Genomic DNA, 25,284 nt, shown 5'->3' with positions numbered 1-25,284 from the left:
ATAGAAAATATCTTTTTGAACTCAAAGATTTCCATTCTCTTGAAAGGGATAAAAGGTTGGGATAGATGGCAACATAATTTGACTTGTTTTGATAATTATAATAAGGAAAACCAGGAAAGAGGGGAGCCATGACTAATGGTGAACTGTCTGACTATCAAGGAGACTACTCAATGGAGGATCAGCCTGGAGGATAAGCAAAGGTCATCCAACAACAAAGGAGGAAATAGACTGCAAGTAGATAGAACAACCCCCTCAAAGACCTCCAAGTGTGAGTTTGTGATGTGAGGGGAACAGAGTTATGTCTGGGGTATGAATGAATGGGAATGGGAAGTAGACAATGGTGAAGTCAATTATTATCTGACTGGCCAGTATTAGATTTCATTTTAAGAGCATTAAGAGGACAATTCAGGACTGTGTGTGTAGGGGGGGGTATTTTTGTCATTGCTGCTGTTTCCAAAGAATCCAAAGAGAATTTTTGGATGATGATACAGCTCTCATACCCTCTATCCCTAACAGCACCCTACCCACATAGTCTCTGTCCTGTCACTGTGGTTGCTTGTCTGTCCTCTCTACACTCAGCTCTCCCCATTCAGTTCCTTCACATTTTCTAACAAGCAAAGCTGTAGATAACCAGTAATTTTTGGCTTTCATTCATTACTCTTTCCTGTCTCTCATTCAGATATTTGAATCCCATCACCTACCCCTTCCTACCATCTATCTCTTGCCTTGATTCTCTATTCTCCACAAAATCATTGAAGGGTCTTCAATTCCTTTCTCTTATTCCATCATGACTAAAGGCCTTGGTTCTGGCTAAATCCTCCCCTGCAATATGCCCTTGCCAGAATCCCTACAGCTTCCATAGCCACTGGCTTCAGGTCTCTGCTTAAAATGTTACCTCAATGAGATGGTCATTGACTCCTATCTGTCCAGCTACCCTGACCCTCCTGACTCTTACTACTATTTCAAGGTTTATATAACTTTCCATATTATTTAGCATCAATATTGTTTGGGGTTTTGATTCTCTCTCTCTCTCTCTCTCTCTCTCTCTCTCTCTCTCTCTCTCTCTTTCTCTCTCTCCCACTACCCCCCTCTCTCTCTGTGTATATGTGTGTGTATGTGTATGTGTATGTGTATGTGTGTGTGTGTGTGTGTGTGTGTGTGTGTGTGTGTGATTTATTTTCATTTTACTTTTTATTTTTTGGACAAGGTCTCACCATGTAGCCCAAGCTAGCTTGAAACTCACAACCATCTTTGTCTCAGCCTCCCAAGTACTGGGACCATGGTATGAGCTACCACACCTGACAGTATAAACATTCTTAAGCCCTAATGTACATTAAAGTCATGTTTGCTCTAGTATGCAATGCCTTGATCATCTACAAACTGAACAGCATTTACAATGCAGAGTAGTTGAGGTGAATTGTATCTCTAACTGGAGGATTTTACATGGTTGGGTTCTTCTGTTCCAGTCCTGATTCAAGAGTTGTAGTGGATGAATAAGAATGGGACTATAGGCTCATTGATTTAAATGACTGATCACCAGGGAGTGGCACTATTTGGAAGGATTAGGAGATGTGGCCTCCTTGGAGGAAGTGTGTCACTTGGGGTGGGCTTTGAAGTTTAAAAGGCCCAAGCCAGACCCAGTGGTTTGCTCTTCCTGTTGCCTGCAGATCTGTATGTAGAACTCTCAACTACTTCTCCAGCACCATGTCTACCTGCATGTCACCATGTTTCCTGCCATGATGATAATGGGCTAAACATCTGAAACTATTAGAAAGCCCCAATGAAATACTTTATTTTATAAAAGTTGCAATGGTCATAGTATCTCTTCACAGCAATATAACACAGACTAAGACAGAGTCATACTCACTGTACCAAATGTGACCCTTCTAATGTGGTCACTTCCTCACCTGAGCTCTAGTCCTAAAGGTCATAGAAATAGGTGCTTCCCAACCCCAAGAAGAAGACAGGTTGTCACAGCAAAATCCCAACACAGGAAACAGCCCCTGTATCATTGATACAGGAAACATTTCTCATCTTTGGCAAATATCCTGGATGAGTTTAGGAATTGGGTCATCAAAGCGCCATTCAAGGCATGAGGTTTATAGTATACAGGAGAATGAGGAATTTCACATGTTGGGGAAACCATGGTACAGACATAACATAATAATTCACTGGGGCAACAGCTGAGATAACAAAGTCCTGGGCACAAATATGAGATGGTGTCATCTTTGAACCAGGTGATTTCTTAATTAAGTGAAAACTAGATAGCTAAGTCCCTGCCTTAACAATCTGGGTGTACTAGAAAAGGGAACTCTCCAGTAATCACTGAGAGAAGAATATGACAGTATCCAGTCTCAATTGTAGCTAACCAAGATGTTCTGCCATGACTAAGACATCCTCACGATTTGGACACATGGCCCATGACCTCTGGCCACCATGGGAGCTCCTTTAAGCTGTGTGCCATCCTTGCTTTTGCTCCTGAAAGGACACAAAATGAAGCCTCTGGCTTTCCTTCCCAGAGAATATAAGGAATTCAAAACCGGGGGAGAGAAGAGAGTGAGAAAGTTCACCAAGTCCTCGAAAATCAGGGGCAGCAGAGGACTAGTACAGAGAGCAATGGTAGACTCTGCCGTCCTAAGCACAGTCTGGCAGAGGAGCCCTGCAGGTAGGCGTTGTTCCTTGAATGATCTTTTCTCACATCATATGTATCATGTACTTTTCTTCTTGCTGTAACAAAACACCTAAAAGCAACAATTTATTGAGGTGGGTGGGACATATAAAGTGACAGGTCAGCCAGAGACCCCTGCTAAAAAATAGAAATTGAATAAAATAAAGATATCAATTGAAGATGATACTTGGAGTCGATATCTGGCCCCCACAAGCTCACACAAGTGTGTACCCACCCATCCACATACTGACATACTCCTCTCTCTCTATCACACACACACACACACACACACACACACACATGTACACACACAATCCGAGAAGATATATCCCTGTGGTTATGACACCTAGTAACTCAACACTTGTGGTTTCACCCACACTCATGGTGCCGTTTTGTAAGCTGTGCTGGCTAGACTTCCTTTAATGGTGAACAGTGATGTGGAAGTGTAAGCCAAATCAACCCTCTCTGCCTCCAGTTGCTTTTGGTCCTGGTGCTTCATTACAGCAATAGTGACCCTGACTAGGACAGACGTTTTATACAATGTTCGTCCAAATGAGGGCTCTCCCATTCTTACTCATGCACATTTGATGAGGCTGCTGTTATCACCTCTTAGAGTCGTACCGTTCCAAGTTGGTCCATCACCTTCAGTGTGTTCTTGCTGTATTCCTCTGCTGGCACTGCATGAGGGTGTCTCATGTCGGCATGGCACCATTAGATACTTACCATAGAGGAGTGAGGCTTGCTCAAAAGCATGCCAAGTGTCATCTTGGTGATCTCTTTTTGTTCTAAGGCAACACTTGCTATGAAATTACTACATTGCCTTTCTTCTGGTGACCTACCTGTTTAACCAATTGATTGTATTTTGCATGAAAATCAGCACTCCTTTCCTGGTTTACTTTTGCTATCAGTATAATGCAAAAGCTATTTGCCTGAATTAGGTTGCATTTCATTAATCTTTTAAACATGAAATTGTAATGGTTCAAGGTTAATGAGATTTAAGAAGATGTGTTACCTAAATCATGACACATTTCAAAGACGTTTCTCAAAATTACTATTTTTAATATTGTGAAAGTACATATTATATTTAAAGTTTGTAAACTTGGTCAAAATTTACTTAGATTACTGAGTGTTTTTATATGTGAAGAATTCAGGGCATTTAGGAATGGAATTGGGGAATTCTAGATTAATGTATTCTCATTAGGGATATGATATTCATTAGGAAAGTAAACAGGTGTGAAGTACCAAGGAAATTCATGGGAAGGAGAGATTATTCTATTGACTAGGGTAGTGCACGGTTGCCTTTCATACCTAGCTCAACTGTATTGTCACCTCCTTCATTGATTCTATAGTCATTGATTCAGTTATATATATTCAAAACCTTTAATGGGTCAGACATGATATGAGATACTATGGATATAATATGGCTGCAGTACTGTGAGTGCCATGCTGGATGTATGCACAAAGTGCTATGGGGGTCAGGCAAGCAGATGATAGCTGCTGCCTGTCCAAGGTGAGAGTGGGAAGTGTCAGGAACGTCTTACAAGTAAAGCAAAGCATGCCTATGCACTCAACTTGCATGATCTGAAGGTCAAATAATGGTTGGCTAGGTAGACAGGGAAAGGCAGTTTCAAAGTCATTGTTACAGGCTATATATTTGCATTTCAAAAACAACTCCTGTTGTCTTCAAAATAATTTAAATATCTCATTTATTTTTAACAGAGTCTTTGAACTAAGACTAAACCCTGAAAGTGATTTACCTGATCATAGACATTCAAGAAAACAAATTGTTAAAATGAAATAGTCAAATGGAGATTGTGACTGACAAGGGTCCATTTCAATGCAGCCATGTCATTTAAGAGAGAAATGTATTTTACTTCTATTGATTTTCATAATTATTGATTCTTATGTTAAGCTTTAACAATTCCTGGAGGTCAGAATGTAGGAGGAAAGTGAGCTCTCCTGAGAAATGTATTATGGAGAATAAATTCTTGTTTCTCTCCTTCCCCCAGATTTGGGGGTATTCACAGCCCATGAGATTATACTTGGTGCGTGCACACATGTGGGGTGCACAAACAGCTCCCGAGTCATCCTGCAGACAGCACAGCTGCCTCCAGAACAAGTAGATCCCCCGACTTTGGCTGTCCTGGATTCTAGAACTATTCACATCCAGTAAGTAGAGCTCTAGTATCCTGCACATGTTGGTTAGCGTAAGAATCCCAGTGAGTTCATTCAGAAGGGCTTGTGATATCAGACTAATTGTATTGTGATTAAATGCATAGAAATGATTAGGCCAGTGGTTCTAGGAACCTCTGATTATCACTTGTCAACTTAATTTCCATTTTGTCTCTAGGCAATCATTCCAAGCTAAATGTGTATGCAACTTCTATGTGGTTGTCAGTAAAAGAAAAGTGACCACCTACTTATCCTCTGTCAACTTCTTTATAGGTGGAGGGTATTTTGCAATAATTTGTAATGATGAATAATATATACATATATGTGTGTATATGTGCGTATACTACTTCTTTTTTAAGATTTATTTTATTTGATATATGTGAGTCTTTGCCTGTGTGTGTGTGTGTACCATATATGCCAAGGAGGCTTTAAGAGGATCAAATCCCCCAAATTAGAGTTACCCAGGGTTGTGAGCCTCCATGTGAGTGCCAGGAAGCAAATCCAGATCCCCTAGAAGAGCACACAGCCTCATTCCCCTATAGTTCTAGTCAGAGAGGAATATAACATAAATATATTTAGATTTTTTTCTGATATTAGTGATTTTTGTTTATTTCTCATTATGTGAGATCTAAATAGCGCCAATTCATGCTTGCTCATTTTTGTTTCTTACTCCCAGTTTTCTCATCTATGAACAAAATGTTGACACTGAATAAATTCTGGCATGCATTTAAGCAGAAAAGCATTACTGTTCATGCTGGTGGCGTCATTGTTCGGATTCTAAGCCCTTGTACTGGCCCCCAGTTGCCTTAAGACAAGCTGTGTTCTTCCTTATCAAAGATTCCCCATTTCACTGGGTATTTCTCGGCTAAGCTGTCTTCTGTCTGTTCCGACATGAGACCTTCTCATCCCCTAAACACTGTAACCCTCATCTGAAGTGTCCATCATTCTTGATTCTACCTGTCCAACCCCCTTGAACTGGATGTATAACTTCACAGGGCCAAGAAGCTCAGCCCATTGCCCCAGCCCTTCTAGGTTTCCATGACTACACACTCATTCTGTGTTGGGTTGCTCGGTTTTTTAGCATTGTCCTATTCCTCTTCCTCTCACATCCCTCAGAAGTACTCAGATACTGCATACTTCTTACGTTTTGTCTGATATCCTAAACTCAAGATAAAAAACAAGTATGCACATTTGTATATTATTACCTATTTTAAATTACAAGTAACTGGGGCTTGTGGCAACATCTCAGAAAGAACACTTACTGTACAGTCATGAACACCTGAGTCCAAATCCCTAGAACCACATAAAAAAACTTGGTGTGCTCACACACACCTGTAACCCCAGCACTGATGAGACACAAGAGGGTGTTGGTTGCTTGCTGCTCAGCCAGTTTAGCTTCAGGTTGAGGGAGAGACCTTGTGCAGAGGGAGTAAGACCCAGAGGGATGGAACAGGAACCCTGATGTCATTCTCTGGCCTCTGTGTGTGAGTTGCTGCATAAGTATATGCACAGATAATACACACACACACACACACACACACACACACACACACACACACACAGAAAGAGAGACAGAGACAGAGAGAGAGACAGAGAGAACAAAATAATAAGTAATTAGAAGTCAAGGACTATGTCACATTTCCCTTAAGTTTCTTAGAATAGGTATTTTATAACTGTGTGTATATTTTTAAGAAACAACCACTTTCGATGTTTCCATGTAGGTTTTTTTCAGCAGGATGCATTAAAGTTTAACCAATCCTATATGTCTCTGTTTAGGCATGAATGAATGAAGTGATGTATCTTTTGTTGATTCCCAGGTGGAAACAACCGAGGCAACTGAACGGAATTCTGGAGCACTACATATTATACACTTGGACTCCTACACATAACTCCACAGTGTGGAATGTTGTATACAACAGCACCAGAAACCTCCAGGCTTACCTGCTCCGGCACCTTTCCCCCGGGGGTCTATACCTCGTCAAGCTGGGAGTAAGTCAATTCAGCTTCTATCATTTCTCTTCGTCCCAAACCAAATAAACAAACAAAATACCAAAAAGCTTCATCGGTTAGTATTTCTACTGAAACTTCCCTCCACAGCCTACATTTCTATTATTGTGCTATTTGAAGGATAAAATAACCATATGAATTAGTGGGTTTTCCTAGATCTATGTTGAGATGCTCAGAACTAATTTTTTTTTGTTATTCGTAGGACATTCTAATTGTCTAGAGCTTTTTCCAAAATACTTAGATTAATAAGGTGGTTGCCTGTGGTGCTTGTATTCATTTGAAAAACTCCTCACAGTATGAATTTAGAGCTTGTATTTTTAAATGAAGATTTAAATGACCCCAAGATATTCTTGATTGTTATTATAGTGTGATTTATATTAAACTTCTGTCTCAGAAGAGCAGTCACTTGATGAAACCCGAGAATCAACAGTTTAGAGGTTTCCTCAGGAAGATGGTGGCATTTTTAATGCTAAATGGCACTTCTGTATATGAAGGTCTTTTAAAAGACCTTGGTATTGCTGTGGAATTTGTACTCCTATTCTCTTTTGCTTTTTGATGAAATATAATCTTTTTTTAAGTTTAATAGCACATCTGAAAATAACTGAATATAAACATGAGGTTGTCCCTATTTGTTTTAAACACCCTCTTCATTTTATAGCAATACCTATATGAGGGTATTTGCTTTGATAAATGCCATAGAAAATATTCTGCTCTTGATTATGAATAAATTTACATTTATGTAGACACTGTGTACGCATTCATTTTACTTAACATGCTCGTGAATGCTCAAAATATTATACCATGAGAAAATAAACTGCATCCAACCGCTGTTAAGTGTCTGATTTGACAGCACAAAACAAGGGCGGGCGGGCAGACAATGTGAAAGCCTGTTCTGAAGGGCCCCATGTGCCTCTCTGCTCAGCACAGCATGTGGATTTGGGAAATGACAGTTCAGGTTACTTCTAGTCACATTACTAAAAAGCTAAGAAAGTGTACTAACTCGATTTTCAAAAGCTAATAGTGAAGGCCACGCTGTTTTCAAAAGAGCTGTACACATGAAAACCATGAACAGTCTCCCTTGCTTGGAAGCAACCAAGATTAAACAGAAATTCTTGAAATTTTAAGTTTTATCAGGAGGTAAGTGGCATAAAAATGTTCTGTTCCTAAGGCAATATTTAGGATGTACTGTGCAGTCATTCAGAATCCATTTCAATATCCCATACTTTATAATTTTGTTACAGCTTGAAAACCAAGTGCAACTAACTTGGTGCTCTGTTCCCTGGAGTTTTAATTCAGGTTTTACTACTGTGTAACCCAAGGCAAGCGTACTGAGGCACATCAGCTTTCATTTTTTTCAGGACTAAACTTACGACATTGAACTTAATGGTTTTTAATGTCTTTTTGAGAGCCCTAAAATTCTGTGATGCTAAAAAGGTAACCCCAAATAATTACAATATATGTCAGGTCTTGAGTAATATTGGTGTCAGAGGTCATAATGACATGGATGTCCTTGTGACCTAAAGATTAATAAGGAGACAAACTTGCTCATGTTCTTTTTAATTCCACTATATTTATCAGGGCAGAAAATATCCTAATGCATTTTCAGAAAGTAGTAGTGGGGTTTTTCTGTTGCTTGTTTAGTTTTTTAACTTAACTCAGTTAAGCAGTAAGTTAAATGAACCATGGCATTTTAGGTTCATCCTGGTTAATTGAGGGATTATTGTATATTTCACAGTTTCAATATAATAACCAGCTCTCAAGGACATTAGATACATCGTGGAGAGCAGGTGTTTCACCAAGTGTAGTTGCCTGTATGTATTGTCTCAGAGTGTCGACTAAGTGCTTGGAAACAAAGCACCCTGACAGGAAAGCCCTGAGTGGCCTTTGAAACAGAGGAAGATACTCCCTGGGCACGGCACAGTAAAGCCACTCTGTGTCACTCATTTAATTTTTGCCTTAGACTGGATTATAAGCCTCTGAAACAGAGAAGTTTGCGTCTTCCCAATTTCTCTGTGCAGAGCATTGACAGTACTGGCTGGAGACAAGGAACTACAAAGACAGTTCGTGCCAGAGTGAGTGAATGACCACCAAACACTGTCATAAGCAGTCCGAGCTTTAAATATTTCTACATAATATCCTTTGGAAAGTCAGCATTAGAGATGTGTGCCTCCACAGCCCGTGCTCTTTGGTGCAGTCTAGCTGTCTAATATGGTAGTATTCATTGTGAAGTTTGGTAGGTCCCAATAAATGCAATAAATTAACTATTAGGAAAAGATGCAGGGGTCAAGGTTAATGTTTGAAAATGATAAAATACAGGCAGGGGTCAAGTTTAGTATTTGAAAATGTTCACAGCAGTACTAGCCATTTGTCACTTGGTGATTGTTAAATAATGGAAATGGTGAGCTCGAAGTATGTGAGTGTGTGTGTGTGTGTGTGTGTGTGTGTGTGTGTGTGTGTGTGATAAGTATGTGATTGTGTCTGTGTATTGGGGAAGGAGTGGGTGTGTGCACATGCATGTGGAAGCCAATGGTGAATATCAGCTGTCTTCTCTCATTCTTGACTTTTGAAATGGAATCTGTCTCTGTCTATGAGCTCAGAGGTCACTGATTGTCTAGACTGTCTAGGCAGCAAGCTCCCCAAAGCACTAGGGTTACAGATGCACACCACCAAGCCATCTTTCAACATGGGTGCTGGAGATCTGAACGTGGGTCCTCTTGCTTGCACGGTGGGCACTTTAGCAGATGAGTTATCTCCTGAACCCCAAGCTTAACTTCTCAGGAAAAGATTGGTATGGATGGATAAAGTAATTGTGAGGTGTTTTTTTCTTTCTTCATGCTTTTAAACACTCCCACAGCCATCTTCATACCCTTGGGCCCTGCTTGTCTGAAAACAAAATACTGGAAATAATAGAATGCTAGCTTTAGTAGCTCCTAATGGTCACTATTTCAGAGATTGTCGCTGTAATGAAATTACACATACATTTTATCAAACCACATAAAGCCTCTTTAGATCAGAAGTTACCCATCTATTGGAGACACCAACACAACATTGGGAATTTTGTTTCTGAGGGTCTGTAATGGACTAAAATCTGTAGGACACAGGTCGAGGCTGCTAACTTTGCTACCTCACAGGCTTTCACAGTCCTTTCTGTTTTATGAAGATATCTTTAATCAATCCAGTTATTTATTTTCCTAAGTCAGAATTCCAATCAGTGTTAGACCAATCAGAGTTTAAGAAGAGCTCTCTAAATGCCCAAACTGAGATAAAGTTGGTACTATTTCTGTTGTTTCAACAATTCCTTACACCCTGTCTCACTGGCCCGGAAGATAATCTATGAATTCCCAAGGTGCTTCTTTGTCAGGCCACCAGTTTGTAGATTTCAGATGACAGAGTCCAGGGAAAAGCCCTCTCAAAGAAGATATTGCGTTTATTTTAGAAAAAAAATCATCAAATTCTCAAAACAAAGTTGATTTTAGTTTACGTTCTATGTAAATAACTGCAGCAGTATGTGTCCCATAGCACAGGTTTTCTTCGGAGAGGGGTAACGAGGGAATGCTGTCACACACATACAAATGAAAAAAAAAACATCACAACAACCAGAATTAAAGCCCATTGTGTGATCCGTTCAACAAGAACACGCTGCCACATGCTTTGAATTTAAGGGGGAAAAAATCTGAAAATACAAGTGAATATATTCCTTCTCTTTGAGAAATGGGGTGTTCTTCTGACAACGTTTGCTTTGATGGCTCAGATACCTCACATGGCCCTGCTTCCTGGATATTTTCTGAAACTGATAGCATGTAGGTTACATGTGCATGTTTTCAATTTCTCTTTAAATGTTCCATAGCTGGCTCTTGGGTCAGCAGTGGCATACCCTGAAGCATCAGGGGTTGGCACATGGCCAACAGTTTCTGCTTGGTTAATGAAAGCTCCATCTTCAAGAGGACAAGAGTTTTTCTTTTACATGTAGTTGCATGTTCTACATGCAAAAATTCACAGAAAATCAGAGAGTTTAGTTAAGCCCCTATCTAATGAAATTGTGGCCCTGGGTGATGATGGCACCCATCTGGAGCATCCTTTAGCTCATGAGGAATTATTCTGAAGACACAGGCTACTGCTGTCTTCTCTCTCTCTCTCTCTCTCTCTCTCTCTCTCTCTCTCTCTCTCTCTGTGTGTGTGTGTGTGTGTGTGTGCATGTGTGTGTGTGTGTGTATACACGTGTAGGTATACACATACATATATATATATATATATATATATATATATATATGTATATATAAAAACAGGGCCACCTGGTTAGTTTTGAAATGGATTCTCCCACTGGTCTGGAGTTCTCTGATTAGGCTGAGCTCCCTGATCATCAAACCTCGGGAACCCTTCATCTCTACCTCTGTAGCACTGGGATTCCAAGCTTGAGCTACCACATCTAGCTATCTTCTGTGGGTTCCCGAGACTGAGTGCAGATCCTTGTGTAAGCGCTTTTCCAACTGCGCTGTCTGCCCAGCCCCTCCTACAGTGTTGGTAGGAAGCAAACATCACTGTAAGTGGTTGGCTATCGATTGTTGTTTATTATCATAATGATAACTCTGTGACCAGTTATAACAATGTAGGAAACAGCTGCATGCTCCAATGTGATAAGATATTTAACTAGCCTCTCCCCTTCTTCTGTCCTGGGGGAACGGACTCCTCAGTGCCTTAAGCAGCAGAGCAGATAGCTAGCAAAGCTGCCCAGGCCAAGGGACATCAACAAAAACAATGGGGTTCATAGTTCTAGCTTCCATGAAAATGCTCTAAAAAGCTGTCTGGTTTTTGCACTGTTATACTTTCATATTTTGCTTTATTTCAGGCTTGACCTGGGTTGGATTTCATTTATGAACAATTTTTGAATTTTGTTGTCTCCATTGCAGTTAAGACTTGGAAGGCTAGTACTGAGGGAACCAAGTGCGGTTTTTCTCATACTATTGTTTTATAAAATTACAATTGGTTTTATTTGCTAATGAGACAACAATAACCCTGTGAGTGTGTCTCAATTTCCTAAAGAAATGATTGTTAAGTAACTTTGAAATCATTTACAGTTCATTATGAGAAAATCCAATGTCTTAAATGTCTGTGTTCTATCTCTGGAGTTAGATGCTATTTTCAGGATCATTTTTAGTTCTTCATCCATGATTTAAGAGGATCCACGTCTTTTGACACAAAGTAACCCATTCAGCCCACTAAGCTATTAAACTTAGATAATTTTTTTGTTGGTTGATTTAGAAATATTGCTTTATTTGATTTCTCGTGATATTGAAATATGAATGTGCAGGTTATACTGAAATGAATGCTCTGATTGGTTCTTATTCTTCACTCCATAATCTATAGCCAAAAAATAAAAATAAAAATTTTCCCCGAAGTATTAAGTCCCTGATCTTTTTTTCTTTTTTCTTTTTTTTTTTTTTTTTTTTTTTTTTGAGACAGGGTTTCTCTGTGTAGCTTTGAGCCTTTCCTGGAACTCACTTGGTAGTCCAGGCTGTCCTCGAACTCACAGAGATCTGCCTGGCTCTGCCTCCCGAGTGCTGGGATTAAAGGTGTGCGCCACCACCGCCCGGCTGATTTTTTTTTCTGATGTGCTGTGTTCTCCCTGTGTGTGCATGTGTTTACATGCGTGCGCACATGCATGCAAGTGTGTTTCCCTCTGAGACCTTCTGCACAGTGCCAACCTCCCCAGCAGAGCTGCTCACCCAGTCAACATGCACCCTGCATCTCGAGGCCATGACTTAGGCTGGCTTTTCATGTGCCCTGGTTCCTTTTACTTTCTAGAGATGAATTCTCATGAAAAGTAATCTAACGAAATGTCATACTTCGGCATGGGAGAAAACCTATCCGTGGAGATTGAAGGGAATATTATTTTAGTGGGATCCAAAACTCCTGCTCTGACTTGTCTCTCTTCGCTGTTCATCTAAATTTGAGGGTCAGGACTAAGGTGTGTTCCTCTGTCCCGGCTTAGGCATGCACAGGTGGCGGCTGTGCCACCAGTGAGCCCAGCCAGGCCCTAATGGAGGAGACGGTTCCAGAAGACGTGCCAGCCCCCAGAGCCCACTCCTACTCACCAGACTCCTTCAACATCTCCTGGACCGAGCCTGGGTACCCAAATGGTGAGTGAACTCTTTTAGCCTGAAGTTAAAAACATGATTAGCAAAAGTAAATTAATATTCTAAATGGCAGCTTATATGTGGTGCTTAATTTTTAATGACCGTTTTAGCACATAAAATACTGGGATAGTATCTTTGTAGTTAGGGAGAGAGAGCTTTTTCGGTTGACATGCAGTTTTGGTGGCTCAAAAGTGCTCCCTCTTGATGGCTCTTGTGTACTGCATGTCATTGTTTAGTGCGCACTAGGAGAGGGGACAGGGACAAATGGGGACTCTGGGAGAATGGAACTGTGAGAGTGACATTGTCTTGAATGACTTTCTGTTTTCGGCAGCCATTAGTTCTTCCTTGGAGAAGCAAAGAGGTGGGAAGTTCATGTACACAGTGTGTTTCAAATGCTTTTTAGTTAATAAGTTTATTTTAAAAGAAGTCACTTGGAACTCATATTCCTTAGGATGCTGTTTATAAATATTTCAACATGGAGATTTAAACAATGCATGCATTAAACATGCAGACATTTATACTTAACTTAAGCTGCATTGCATTCCTTCATGATGTATGTGTCCTTGTCCTGTTTAGAGAGTTGAGCTATCCAGTTAACCAACATGAAAACAAAGCCTCATTATAAAGACATTTTAACAGGCTTTTTAAGACACTGATTTATTTATTCAGTTATTGGAATTATCTTTAAGAGTTGTTAAACACAGAATTCTTGTTAACTCTGGTGAAAGGAACAGGATAGAAAACCATGTCCCTCTTTGTGACAAGTATCAAAATGTATTAATATCACAGAAACTATTTTAAATAACTATTGCTGAAAACTGAAGTGGCCTTGGAAAGCATAACCAGAAAGAAGAAAACAAAAACCTAGTAGTTTTACCAGATTGTCTCCTGTTTACCATGAATTAATTATTCTAACTATCTCCTTCTACATTAAACTTTTAGCAAATGCAATAGCTATATCTGAGGTAATAGAGAGAGTTCTGGTAATTAGAGTGAGTGATTTTCCCTGCCATTGAAACTACTCCTATGTGGTTACAACTTTCTTGATAAAAATAAGCGATGTCTACTTTAATCCCAGCACTTCGGAGGCAGAAGCAGGCAGATCTCTGTGAGTTCGAGGCCAGCCTGGGCTACAGAGAGAGTTTCAGGAAAAATGCAAAGCTACACAGAGAAACTCTGTCTCAAAAAAAAATGTCTGTAGGATCTGACATTGAACAGCCAAAAATCTTGTCACACTTCTAACTCACCCTAGAAATCTGTTCTGATTGGATGGCTGCTAATGGTTTGCATAGAATACTCCCTTCTTCCCAGTTGGTAATTGTCACTCAAACATTTTCTGTCCTGTGTGCTCCTTGCTTGTCTAGAGAAATCCTTTCCTCATTTCCAGGATCTTTGCTTGTTATATTCTGTGTATATGCAGAGGGGTTTTTTTGTTTTAGTTTGGTTTTTTTTTGGTTTTCGAGACAGGGTTTCTCTGTGTAATTTTGGTGCTGTCCTGGATCTCGCTCTGTAGACCAGGCTGGCCTCAAACTCACAGAGATCCTCCTGGCTCTGCCTCCCAAGTACTCCCAAGATCAAAGGCATGAGCCACTACCGCCCAGCACATAGTGGTTTTTAAATATACACAATAAGCAAGAAATAATGAATATTTTGCTAACACTTTTATAATAGTCTGATGTGTTTAATTACAGTAGAATTTTTCTAACTTTCGTGGTGCAGCAACCATTAAGGGGCCATAGAGACTGGTCAGGGGTAAAGATCATGAACTACATGTACTACTCTTCTAGAGGACCTGAGTTCATATCTCAGCCCCAGCATTGGGCAGCTCACAGCCACCTGTAAGTCCAGCTCCAGGGGGTCTGACTCCCTCCTCTGGGTGCCAGAGGAACTTCACTCAAAGGCACATCTCATACACACACACACACACACACACACACACACACACACACACACTGAGACAGAGACAGAAAGAGACTCACAGAGATACACACACACACACACACAATTAAAATCAATCTTCTAAGAGCTGTTTAAAGGACTACTTCTCATGACTCTTCTTCCCTTTCTGTAAATTTGGCATTGTTTCATTTCTGTTGTTGGGTATGTGGAGAGGCATAGTCTGGTTCCCCCAAACCATTCTGCCTGTGTCTGTTTTCAAAGGCCCTGCATTTCCCTTACATACCTGAAGAACAAACTCAGTATCTTGCAGTCTGGTGGTCAGATGACTTCTAAACTATGGTGGAACTCACCTGTATGCCACTTGTCACTTTATATCTTCATTTTCTTTTTTCTCTTTTCTTTCTTTTTTTTCTTTTTTTTTTTTCTGGTTTTTTGTTCTCTGTGTTAACAGTCCTGGCTGTCCTAAAACTTGCTTTGTAGATCAGGCTGACATTGAACTCACAGAGATAAACCTGCCTCTGCCTGCCGAGTGCTGAGATTAAAGGTGTGTGCCACCACCACCCAGCTGTGTCTTCATTTTTATGGCTTAATGTCCAGCCACACAACATGGGCAGTCTCTGAAGTAACGTGACTATCTTATGCTGGGAACTTATTGAATTCCTCAAGTGGAGATCAACATTCCTCCCCTGCCTTTCCCTGTAGAAACCTAATTCGTCCTTACAAGTTACCACAGGCATCTATGAAGCCATGCTGTCCTTGAGTTTAAGCCTTCCCAAGGCTCTTGACCACGTGATCTTTTCAGTGTCTTCCTCATGACACATGTCATTTGACCTGGACTCAACATTATTTAATGGCCTTTCCAACACTCACACCAGATACAAAAACAACAACAAAAACAAACCAACCATGAGGCAATCATTTATTTTCTGTAGAACACCTAACAAAAATGGCATGACTCCTGTTGGTGTCCAAAATTTAGTTTATGGAATTGTGTCTTGGGAAAGTTGCCCTTTATAGGCTTTACCTCATGCTAGTAAAGAAACACTTTGAACTGATGTTGAGTGCTGTTTCTCAAACTTGCCTAATTACTGGAACCCTGTTGGTCAAATGACTTAAGAATTTGATTCTCAGACTCCACCCCAGGGGTTTTGACAAGTGATGGTGAGGATGCTGGTCAATGTTAATCAGCTGCCCAGCTGAGATTTCTCCTTGGGACACTGTGTTAGTTATTCTTGTCCTTATTACAACACAATACTTCATTAAAGCAACTTGTAGAATAAAGAAGGCTTTATTCTGGATTACAGTACAATGGAACAGCTCTTCATAGCAGCTGACAGAGTCATGGCAATGGAAACTTGAGGCAGATGAAGATGAATGGCCATACTCAGCTCCATTTCTCTTTTTATCTAGACTGGGACTATAGCCCATATAAAAATACCATCCACAATTAGGGTGTTTCTTCCCAACTCAATTAATCCAATCTAGATAATTTCTCACAGCCATGACCAGAGGCTACACTGATCTACATAAGTCCTCACGAGCCCTGTGGCTCCTCTTATAGGTGATTCCAGCTCCCATCATCTTAACAGTGAAAATGAGCCATCCCATTATACGGCTCTATCCCATCTGAAACTCAACATGTCCAAGTTGCCTTTTTATCCTGTCCCTGTCTCTCATCCTGCTCTTTCCTTCATATCACATTTCTCACAATTGACATCATCCATGTGTACCAGCCCAAAACCTTGGCTGTTACCCATGATCACCCTTGACTTCATTGCACCCTCTGATTTCCCTTGCAGGAAAGTCAAATAGAATTTGAAGCATCTAGTTATATGTAAGTCAAGAAGACAGAGAGAAGGAATGTATGATACTTGCAGGATACAGCTCACTCTCTTCATTCAGTCAGGGCTTGGCCCATAAATAGTATCTCCCACATTCATGGCAGATCTTCCTATATCAATTAACCCAATTAAGAAAATCCCCTACAGGCCAATACAATCTACACAGTTCCTCAATGAGATTCTTTTCACAGGACATCAAGATTATGCCAAGTTGACAATTGAAACTAACCAGCATACAAATCAACCCAGTTGTAATCATGTGAGCAGGAGTCTAGGGCTGTACTTGTTCCTGAAGACTTATACCGAGTACTATCAAGGAAACCAACATTATTGGAAGATCATATAATTGTTCAAATACATTCTTTTATCAATGTGGCAGAGAGATTGCTTAGGTATTGATCTTCCACACACACTACTACAGTTCACATGGGCAAAGGGTGCTGTAAAACTGGTCTTATAATGGATGCACTAGTACACAGGTGAATACAATCTTTTTGTTCGTGTGTAGAAAAAAGTCTTGATTTCCTATCCCCTACTAACAGTAATAAGACTGGCTACAATCCATAACTATTTTCTAGGCACTTGGTTTAGTTTCCTTTCTATTGCTGTGATAAAAATGCTCTGTCCAAAAGTAATTTAGGGGAAAAAGGTTATACTTCCCCACCAGGGTCCATCACTGAGAAAGTTGGGAACTCTAGCAGGATCTTGAAGCAGAAATGATAGAGGAAAGCTTATCCAGGCTCATGCTTATCTAGCTTTCTTATATACCCCAAGACCACCTACCTAGGGAATGGTGTCACTCACAGTGGGCTGAGTTCTTATACATCATTTGACAGTCAAAACAAGCACTCACAAGATGTGCCCATGGGCCACTCCAATCAGGTTGAACCCTCAGTTAAGACCCTCTTCTCTGGTGACTCCATACTATGTCAAGTTGACAGTTAAAGCTAACTATGATCATACTTTAATTCCCAAAATTAGCCCATGAAATTTATAATATCCCCATGTACAGATGTAGAAAATTGGATTAATAAGAATTAATTTAATTACTCAAAGCCAAGACAGCTAATTAATGAAGAATGGGGTTTGAAAAAATCTGTAAATGCAAAAATTTGTGATTTTATTCCTTACTCTGCTTCTAGCTTTTTGTAGACTTGTCCTCAGCGTAAGGTTCCAACCAGACATATGAAAATCAAGGTGAAATTTTTACTCATTCACTATTCATTTCATAAGGGCAAAATTCAAATGCTTGCATGTCTGTTGTAGTTTTCTCTGGTTTTTAAAGAAATAACTGTGTATTTTCTTAAAGTTTCATTCTAAAAGAGCTATATTCCATATTCAAATATAATTCCATTTTCCTTTCTGTTAGTGCTCAGTTTTAACAGGCGCAATGGATCCTAGAATTCAGTGAGCCACTTAGGGAAACTGCTTGACAGTTTGGAACAAACCTTGGTTAACTTTTATGAAACACCTCCCATCAATTTGTCAGGTAGAATTTCCCCAGCACAGCCTTTTTTAGATTCCATCCGTGCCATTTTTAGGCGAGCATAACGGTAATAAGGCATTCTTCCACAGTGTGGGAGCTTCTCTCTCTCTCTTCCTTTTTAATTGAAGGATCAAGTATTCACATAGGGAGATATCTGCCACACTCAATCAGCATCTGGACCTTGGGGGCAGCAGGCAGTTGATATTCTTATTGCCAAGCCTCACTGGCAAAAAACAAACAAATACGTTTGGAGCATCAATATTCACTGTGCGTGTTATTTTTATGGCACATGGACACATTGTTGTTTAATTCTTACAGTAAACATAATTCTTCAGTGTAAATAGAGATACCTTGTATTAAATTTACATTGTATTGTATTGAATTTCCTTGCTTACATATGACAACCTATTGAGCACCTCAGGAAATACAATTTGACATGGTATGATGAAGAGGCAGGAAGATATATACCCTGGTGGGCATGCTTTACAGACAATTATAATTCAGCTTGCCTGCTAAATTAAACACCTTAAAATTCTATCGTTATGGAAACAGATGACAAACTCCAAAGTGCTTTACATTAGCCAGCCAATGAAAATTGAGTATTCATTTTGCAAGTTTTCATTGAAGAACAGGGTGTGTGGAACTGGATTAAATAACTCAGTTCAGTCTGTATGTGTGTGTGTGTGTGTGTGTGTGTGTGTGTGTGTGTGTGTGTGTGTGTGTGTGTATACACACATAGATACACACATAATAATACAGTTTTGTACAGTTATCTCACTGGTTATCACCCAAAAGATTAAGCAGGAAAAGGCACGGGGAATCTGATGGCAGTGGCAGCGGAATGCTTCCTATTTTTTTTTGCTGTTTAGTGTCCACACTCTCCCTCTCTCCCCCCCATGCTTTCAAAGCTACAGGAGAAATAGATACACAAAATCTGTGAGGTAGGATGCTGTGTGTCCTATAAAGTCTGAACATGTCAGGGCCAACACATAGCCAAGCCACCTTTTAGCTCTAAGGTATTTACTGGGTTATTAAACTTTATCTCAGATGTGGCATTCACTCTGTAAAGTGGGGGCCAACCTCGCTGGAATGTCCACTCACTTGTCCTCTCTGCCACACACCCATCTTCCCCATGAAGAAGGCCATGAGAGGAATGGAGCCTCAGACTTAACTGCCTAGGCACCCTGCCTGCTGGGCTCGGAATGTCAGGGCTGGATTTCTTTACCAAATGCTAAGCTCTGTCCAGTAATGTTTCTTGTAATGCCGGATGATTCTCCAAGTCCCAGAATCTGATGTAATCCTTCCCCTTATAGATGGAAGTCTGTTTGTTGGCCCCTTGGCTATGGTTAGGGTGGTGTGCTGGGAGTCTTGGCCATTACTGGGAAGGGGTGGCTTACTATCATTCCCCTCCCTCCTTCAGCCTCACTCACATCTCTGTAAATGATCCCTTAGCTAAAATCACCTCAGCTACTCATTGAAGTTGCTTACTGCTGAAAGTTTAACTAATTCTTAAATCCCATTTCATCGACTTTTAGCATATTTAGGGGATGGGACAATGGGAGCCATGGGAATACATTTCAGCAGCCTTCTTTCATTATAGGAACAGTAAACAATAAATAAAAGTTGAAAATTTCCACTTTGTTAAACTTTACTTTGGTGTAATCTGTGTCATAAAAGCAATGAAGGAGCCTCGTTCAAAGGTTCTGGAGACAGATTGTTTAGTTATTCTGTGATGCTTGCATTTTAATCAACTTGCTGATATCCCAGGGAAAGCTTTCTGCTTATTATTGTGGAATCTCTGTTAGTTATAGTCAAATAATGGCCTATGATGCTTTGCCTCTTGATGAAATAATTTCAGGTGTGAGGTGTGGCTAAGGGGTCACTTTCTCAGACAAGTTTCCTTCCTTCACCCACCCCAGACTGGTTAACTCCTTCCTCCTTGCCTGTCACCATTGAATTTCTCCTCTATCCCACAGGGTTTTCTTTTGGCACACTTCATATATGCTCAGAACACCTCATCTGCCTTCTTGGTTATATTATTATCACGTTTGTGAAGGCATCAATCAAGACTATTGGGCTCTTCTCTGTCCTGGGCCTGGGGATCAATGCCTGCCCCACAACTCCATCCAGTTACTGATAAACAAGATCATAGCACAAAACAACATGAAATCTTACAGATTTTTTAAAAAATGTATTTTATAAGGTTTAATTCAGTATCCCATTTCTTTGTTCTTTCTGAGTTTGGTAGAAAGGGAGAAGATGTAGCATGCACATACAATAAACCTTTGCTATAACCACCACCAGTGGAGAGGAAAGCTGGGGTTATGAACACAGATTTCTGAGATGTTGACAATCTTCTTCTGTTAACTTAAATTACAATTTTATATTCTACAAAGTAGTTTTTTCTTAGGAAAAAAATCATAAATTCTTCTGAAATGTGGTGTTACCATATTTCTGTTTTAGTTCCAAGTGGTTACTCCATATTCAGGAGAAAAAATAATTTTAACATTTGTTATCAATATATTTTTGTGTCTCACTTTTCCTCATCTCCAATGTCTTCCTTCTCTGCTTGATTTTATATGTGATTTTGGATTGTGCATGCGTGTGTGTGTTTGTGTGTGTGTGTGTGTGTGTGTGTGTGTGTCCCTTTGTTTTGCCCAAGTCAGTACAAGTTCAGAAAAATGTCATTGATTCTCGGGTGTTTAAGGCTCCAACCTTCCTTCCAATGATAATTTTATGTTACCTTTGAATATACCAATGAGAAGATAATATTGATAGACACAAATGTCATTAGTGAACATCACATTTCCTTGCTTCTAGTCAGTGAGAACTTACTGTACCCACCCAGAATCAACTTCCTGAGTCACAGGTTTCACATAGCCTATTTTTGATGGGATATCCAACTGAATCTGGTGCAGCCCTGTGGGAGACTCTATTGTAAGGGAGATGGAGCCACGCTGAAATCTCACCTCGAGCCACTGCTCTTGGTATTTATTCATACCATTTGTTGGTTGTGTGGTTTTCTTTAGCACTTATCATTTTTCTGTAAGTCTTGATTGGATCATTATTCAATAATACTTGCATTTAACTCTCTTCTTACTTATGTAAGAATAGATTGTATTTCTTCTTCTTTCTGTCCCTCAAAATACCAAACATACTACCTTACAGGCAATGGATCTTCAGCAAATGTTAACATTCTCAGTGGGCCCATTTTGATGACTTTTAGCATCACTGCATATCCAGCTGGTCTTTATTGATAGGAAATTATTACAAATTTAGAGATTAACCAAAAACATAGTGTCAACAGTGGAGTGAGCTTGCCAGTCTGGGCCTGTGTGCATGTTTGTGAGTGGTATGGTCCTCCCTCATCTTCCTGACAGTATCCATAGCAGTTCTGGTTTCCGGGAGTTGTCAGTGTTAAAGGACATAGTCCACACACCCAATGGCTGCCACAAAACAAGCCACCAGTTTTTATGTTTTGCTTTAAACAATTTTTAATTAATTAAATTTGTTCTTTGGCAACCACACTTATGTATAAGGCATTTTTATTAGTCTCACATCCAACCTATCATACCCACCTAAAAACTCCCGCTTAAAAGTCCCTTTCCAAGATTGTAGCTAGAGTTTTCCTGCCTGGCCCATGGTCAGGGCAAATCTCTCTCACCTGCCAGTCCCACAGCCTCAGACCCAATCAAGTAAACACAGAGACTTATATTGGTTACAAACTGTATGGCCGTGGCAGGCTTCTTACTAACTGTTCTTACAGCTTAAATTAATCCATTTCCTTTAATCTATACTTTGCCACATGGCTCGTGGCTTACTGGCATCTTCACAAGCTGTTTCTCATCGTGGTGGCTGGCAGTGTCTCTCTCACTCAGCCTTCCACTTCCCAGCTTTATTCTCCTCCTTGCCCCGCCTATACTTCCTGCCTAGCCAACGGCCAATCAGTGTTTTATTGATTAATTAGCAACACATTTGCCATACATCCCACAGCACAAGATCCCTGTCTTTTTGTTTGTTTTGTGACTCACCAAGTTTTACCAGTGCTGTTGGTGTGACCACAGGTTTGGAAGTATCTGCCAGAGCCTAGTGGGCTCACTGGGTATCTGTAAATTGTTTTAAACACTTGCTGTTTTAAGAACTAGCCTTCAACTTTCCCCTAAACTATTCATGCATATCCACCATTCTAGTTAAAGAAGGAAAACACGACTTCAGCTGAAGTGTGAAAAGTCTGCTGCATTGTACTAGCACCTCACGCTCAGTTTAAATCCCTAAATCGATGAAATTTAAGTCATTGTGATAATAGCGAATTTTTATTTATTGCCTCCTATAAGTATGTTTTTAAAATTTAAGTTTACAGTGTTTCTTCCTTTATTAATGTTATTTCTAGCAAAAAGTCTGCTACTAAAAACAGCAGTTATGAAGTTTGCCTATATAACTGGATACGGACTAGAATGCTCCAGGAAGTGGTCCCTCCCACGCCTTTGTCAGCCACATGAAGCTTACTTAGTCAATAAGGAAACGGAGAGAAGAACAGAAGGAGAAGTGGCTGAAGGGGGAAGAGAACAAAAAGGGATGACCAGGATCAAAATTCATCCCAAATGTGTGAAAAAGTCACAATGAAATCTATTATTATATATAATTAATACATGATAGTAAACATATTTAACAAACAAGGACACCGCCCCTCAAAAAAAGAGTGTTCTTTCCAAATTGTACTTCTTCTTGTCCATTAAATTTATCAAAAAAAAGCCTGTCTTTAGAACCATAACTCAAGGCATGACGGAGCTTGGCCTAACATAACCTGGATGGGAGGAAATGCCACAGCTTGCTTCAGTCTCTGTGAGTGGGAGACACATGTAGATAATGCAGGTTCTGAACCATGACAAAAGCCCTGATTTTGAAAGCTGGTGCTTTGTTGGTAAGATTTGGACTACAGGACAGAATATGCAGAGACACAAATGCCATGATCCTTTTCTTCCCAAGACTGGCTTACACAGCCCCATTCCCTGTTCTGAGAAGGAGCGGCAGTTTGTTTCTGTTACCGGGGACAGGCATGATGAATCACTGATGGTACATGGTGTGATCAGATAGCAGTTCAGAGCCTCCCTCCCTGGCTGTAGTGTATACGATAGCTCATAACAAACACATGAAGACACCTAAGTGGCCATTATCCTGAAGTATTCTGAGATAATGTTTAAAAAGTCCAGGTGATCATGGAAATAGGGCAGAGAGAAATTTGGGGTGGAGTCAACTGGTAGATAAAGTAGGGGGAGTGTCAAGAAGGACTTAGATGACTTAAAGGAAACCTAACTGACCCAATGTGCAAAGTGCTGCAATCATCTTCTAGTCTATTAGTTTCTCCTGCATGTGCTGTCAGGTATGGTTTGTCTGTAGGATACATGGTAACTCATGTGTGTGTGTGCGTGTGTGTGTGTGTGTGTGTGTGTGTGTGTGTGTGTGTGTGTGTGAGAGAGAGAGAGAGAGAGAGAGAGAGAGAGAGAGAATGTGTGTATATGAATATGTGCATGAATATGTGGGAACACTTGTACACTAAAGTTAGACTGCAGCATCACCCACTCCACGTCACACCTGGATAATAAGATTTCTGCATAGTTGACTAAACTGTCAAAATGTTCAATTTTATCACAGTTCATCTAGCTCAGGCCCATCTTCAGGAATCTCTCTCTCTCAATACTTGGTTTCTTGGCATGAATTTCTGGGGGTTGACTTGATAGAGTCAGGTAGACAAAAAAAAAAAAAAAAAAAAAAAAAAAAAAAAAAAAAAAAAAAAAAAAGCCTAGAGGAATTGTCATTGAAAGAGAATGAAGAACTCAAAAGAGAAGCCAAAAAATTGGTGAGATGTGACTGGAAGGTGATGCTTGTGGGCTAAAGCTTGGGAGGCCCCTAGTGGTCCCCCAGGTATCACTAAATTAGAGAACAGATTTCTCGTTGACCACAACCACAGTTTAACTCTTCCCAAAATGATTCACTTATACCCTTTGTGAGAAGACCAGTGAGGCTTAGAATTTACTCCCAAATCTTTAAAAAGGATTAAGATTTTAAAGTTCATGCCTAAGGAACTTTAATTACTTATATCCACAATTTACTTTTCATAGAATATCTTACTTCCCAGGATGTCAGATAAATTAAATACTGTGCACAGGATCCTAGGGCAAAAGAAATTCTCTGTTCTGTAGTTATTTAAGGAAAGGGAAATGTTGATTTGAGTATTTCCTACTTCTGTTGAAAAGTGGCCAAGGTCTCAACTTCTCTTTAAGAGTATCCGTCATGCACACGGGGTTATTTGGGGACCTGAGGCACTAGATGGGTGTTTTTCATAGTTCCTAACACACTATAATCTTTCTGTTGCTCTTAGCACTATGACTCCATCTCACTCTTCTTCCCCTGGTTTTCTATTTATTGACTGGGTCTCCACTGTCCGTGTTTTCCTTGACAGAGGAGTCCATGCGTGCTTTTGTTTGTTAAGTGATATTTACTTTCACTAGTGTTCCATATTGGGCCACACTAAGTGCTAAGGAGAATGGATGCTAGTAGAGGCAGCTGCTATATGTGTTGTGGAGCCACAAATGGTGCATGGTGGGAAAATAAGGACTTCTTCCTCAAAATGTAAAAACTGAGGAAACTCACAAAGTTCAACTGTAAAAAGTTATCTTCAAGAAGGAAAAATGGGCCATAACAAGAACTGCATTAAAATACTAACTCATTCAAAAATCTTGGAGCCTAAAAGGATGTATTGATCAAAAGATAATTTTAGTGAAAGACAAAATGTGCTAGGTAGAAAAGACAGAAGGTATTTTATATAAGGAATTGTTCGTTTGTTGAATTGTTGATGTGTGTTGATGCTGGGGATTGAATGCAGGTCCTTGTGTAACACACACACACACACACACACACACACACACACACACACACGAATTAAAAGAAAAATAAAGAGGCTGTGTCAGCAATATGTCAGGCCAAAGGTCAATGAGCATTCTTATAAATGAGTAGGAGGCAAACTGCTGTGAGCAGGTCTAGAGATGAGTAATTCCATCCCAGGACAGATAGTAGAGA

At 40.0% G+C, this 25,284-nt stretch overlaps 1 protein-coding gene across 1 annotated transcript in view; it reads left to right on the top strand.

Annotated features, from left to right (window-relative positions):
* The window catches only part of Ush2a (usherin), a 697,985-nt gene that overhangs the window by 361,108 nt on the left and 311,593 nt on the right, over window positions 1-25,284 (top strand). Inside the window, exons 32-34 of the mRNA XM_059281179.1 lie at window positions 4,678-4,837; window positions 6,658-6,829; window positions 12,837-12,984. Of these exons, the coding sequence (XP_059137162.1) occupies window positions 4,678-4,837; window positions 6,658-6,829; window positions 12,837-12,984 (480 nt within the window). The remainder of the gene's footprint in view (window positions 1-4,677; window positions 4,838-6,657; window positions 6,830-12,836; window positions 12,985-25,284) is intronic.

Source organism: Peromyscus eremicus, chromosome 15 (genome assembly GCF_949786415.1).
Source record: "Peromyscus eremicus chromosome 15, PerEre_H2_v1, whole genome shotgun sequence".
NCBI lineage: Eukaryota > Metazoa > Chordata > Mammalia > Rodentia > Cricetidae > Peromyscus > Peromyscus eremicus.
Note: the sequence above shows the minus strand (reverse complement) of the source record. Positions and strands in the feature narration are given on the sequence as shown.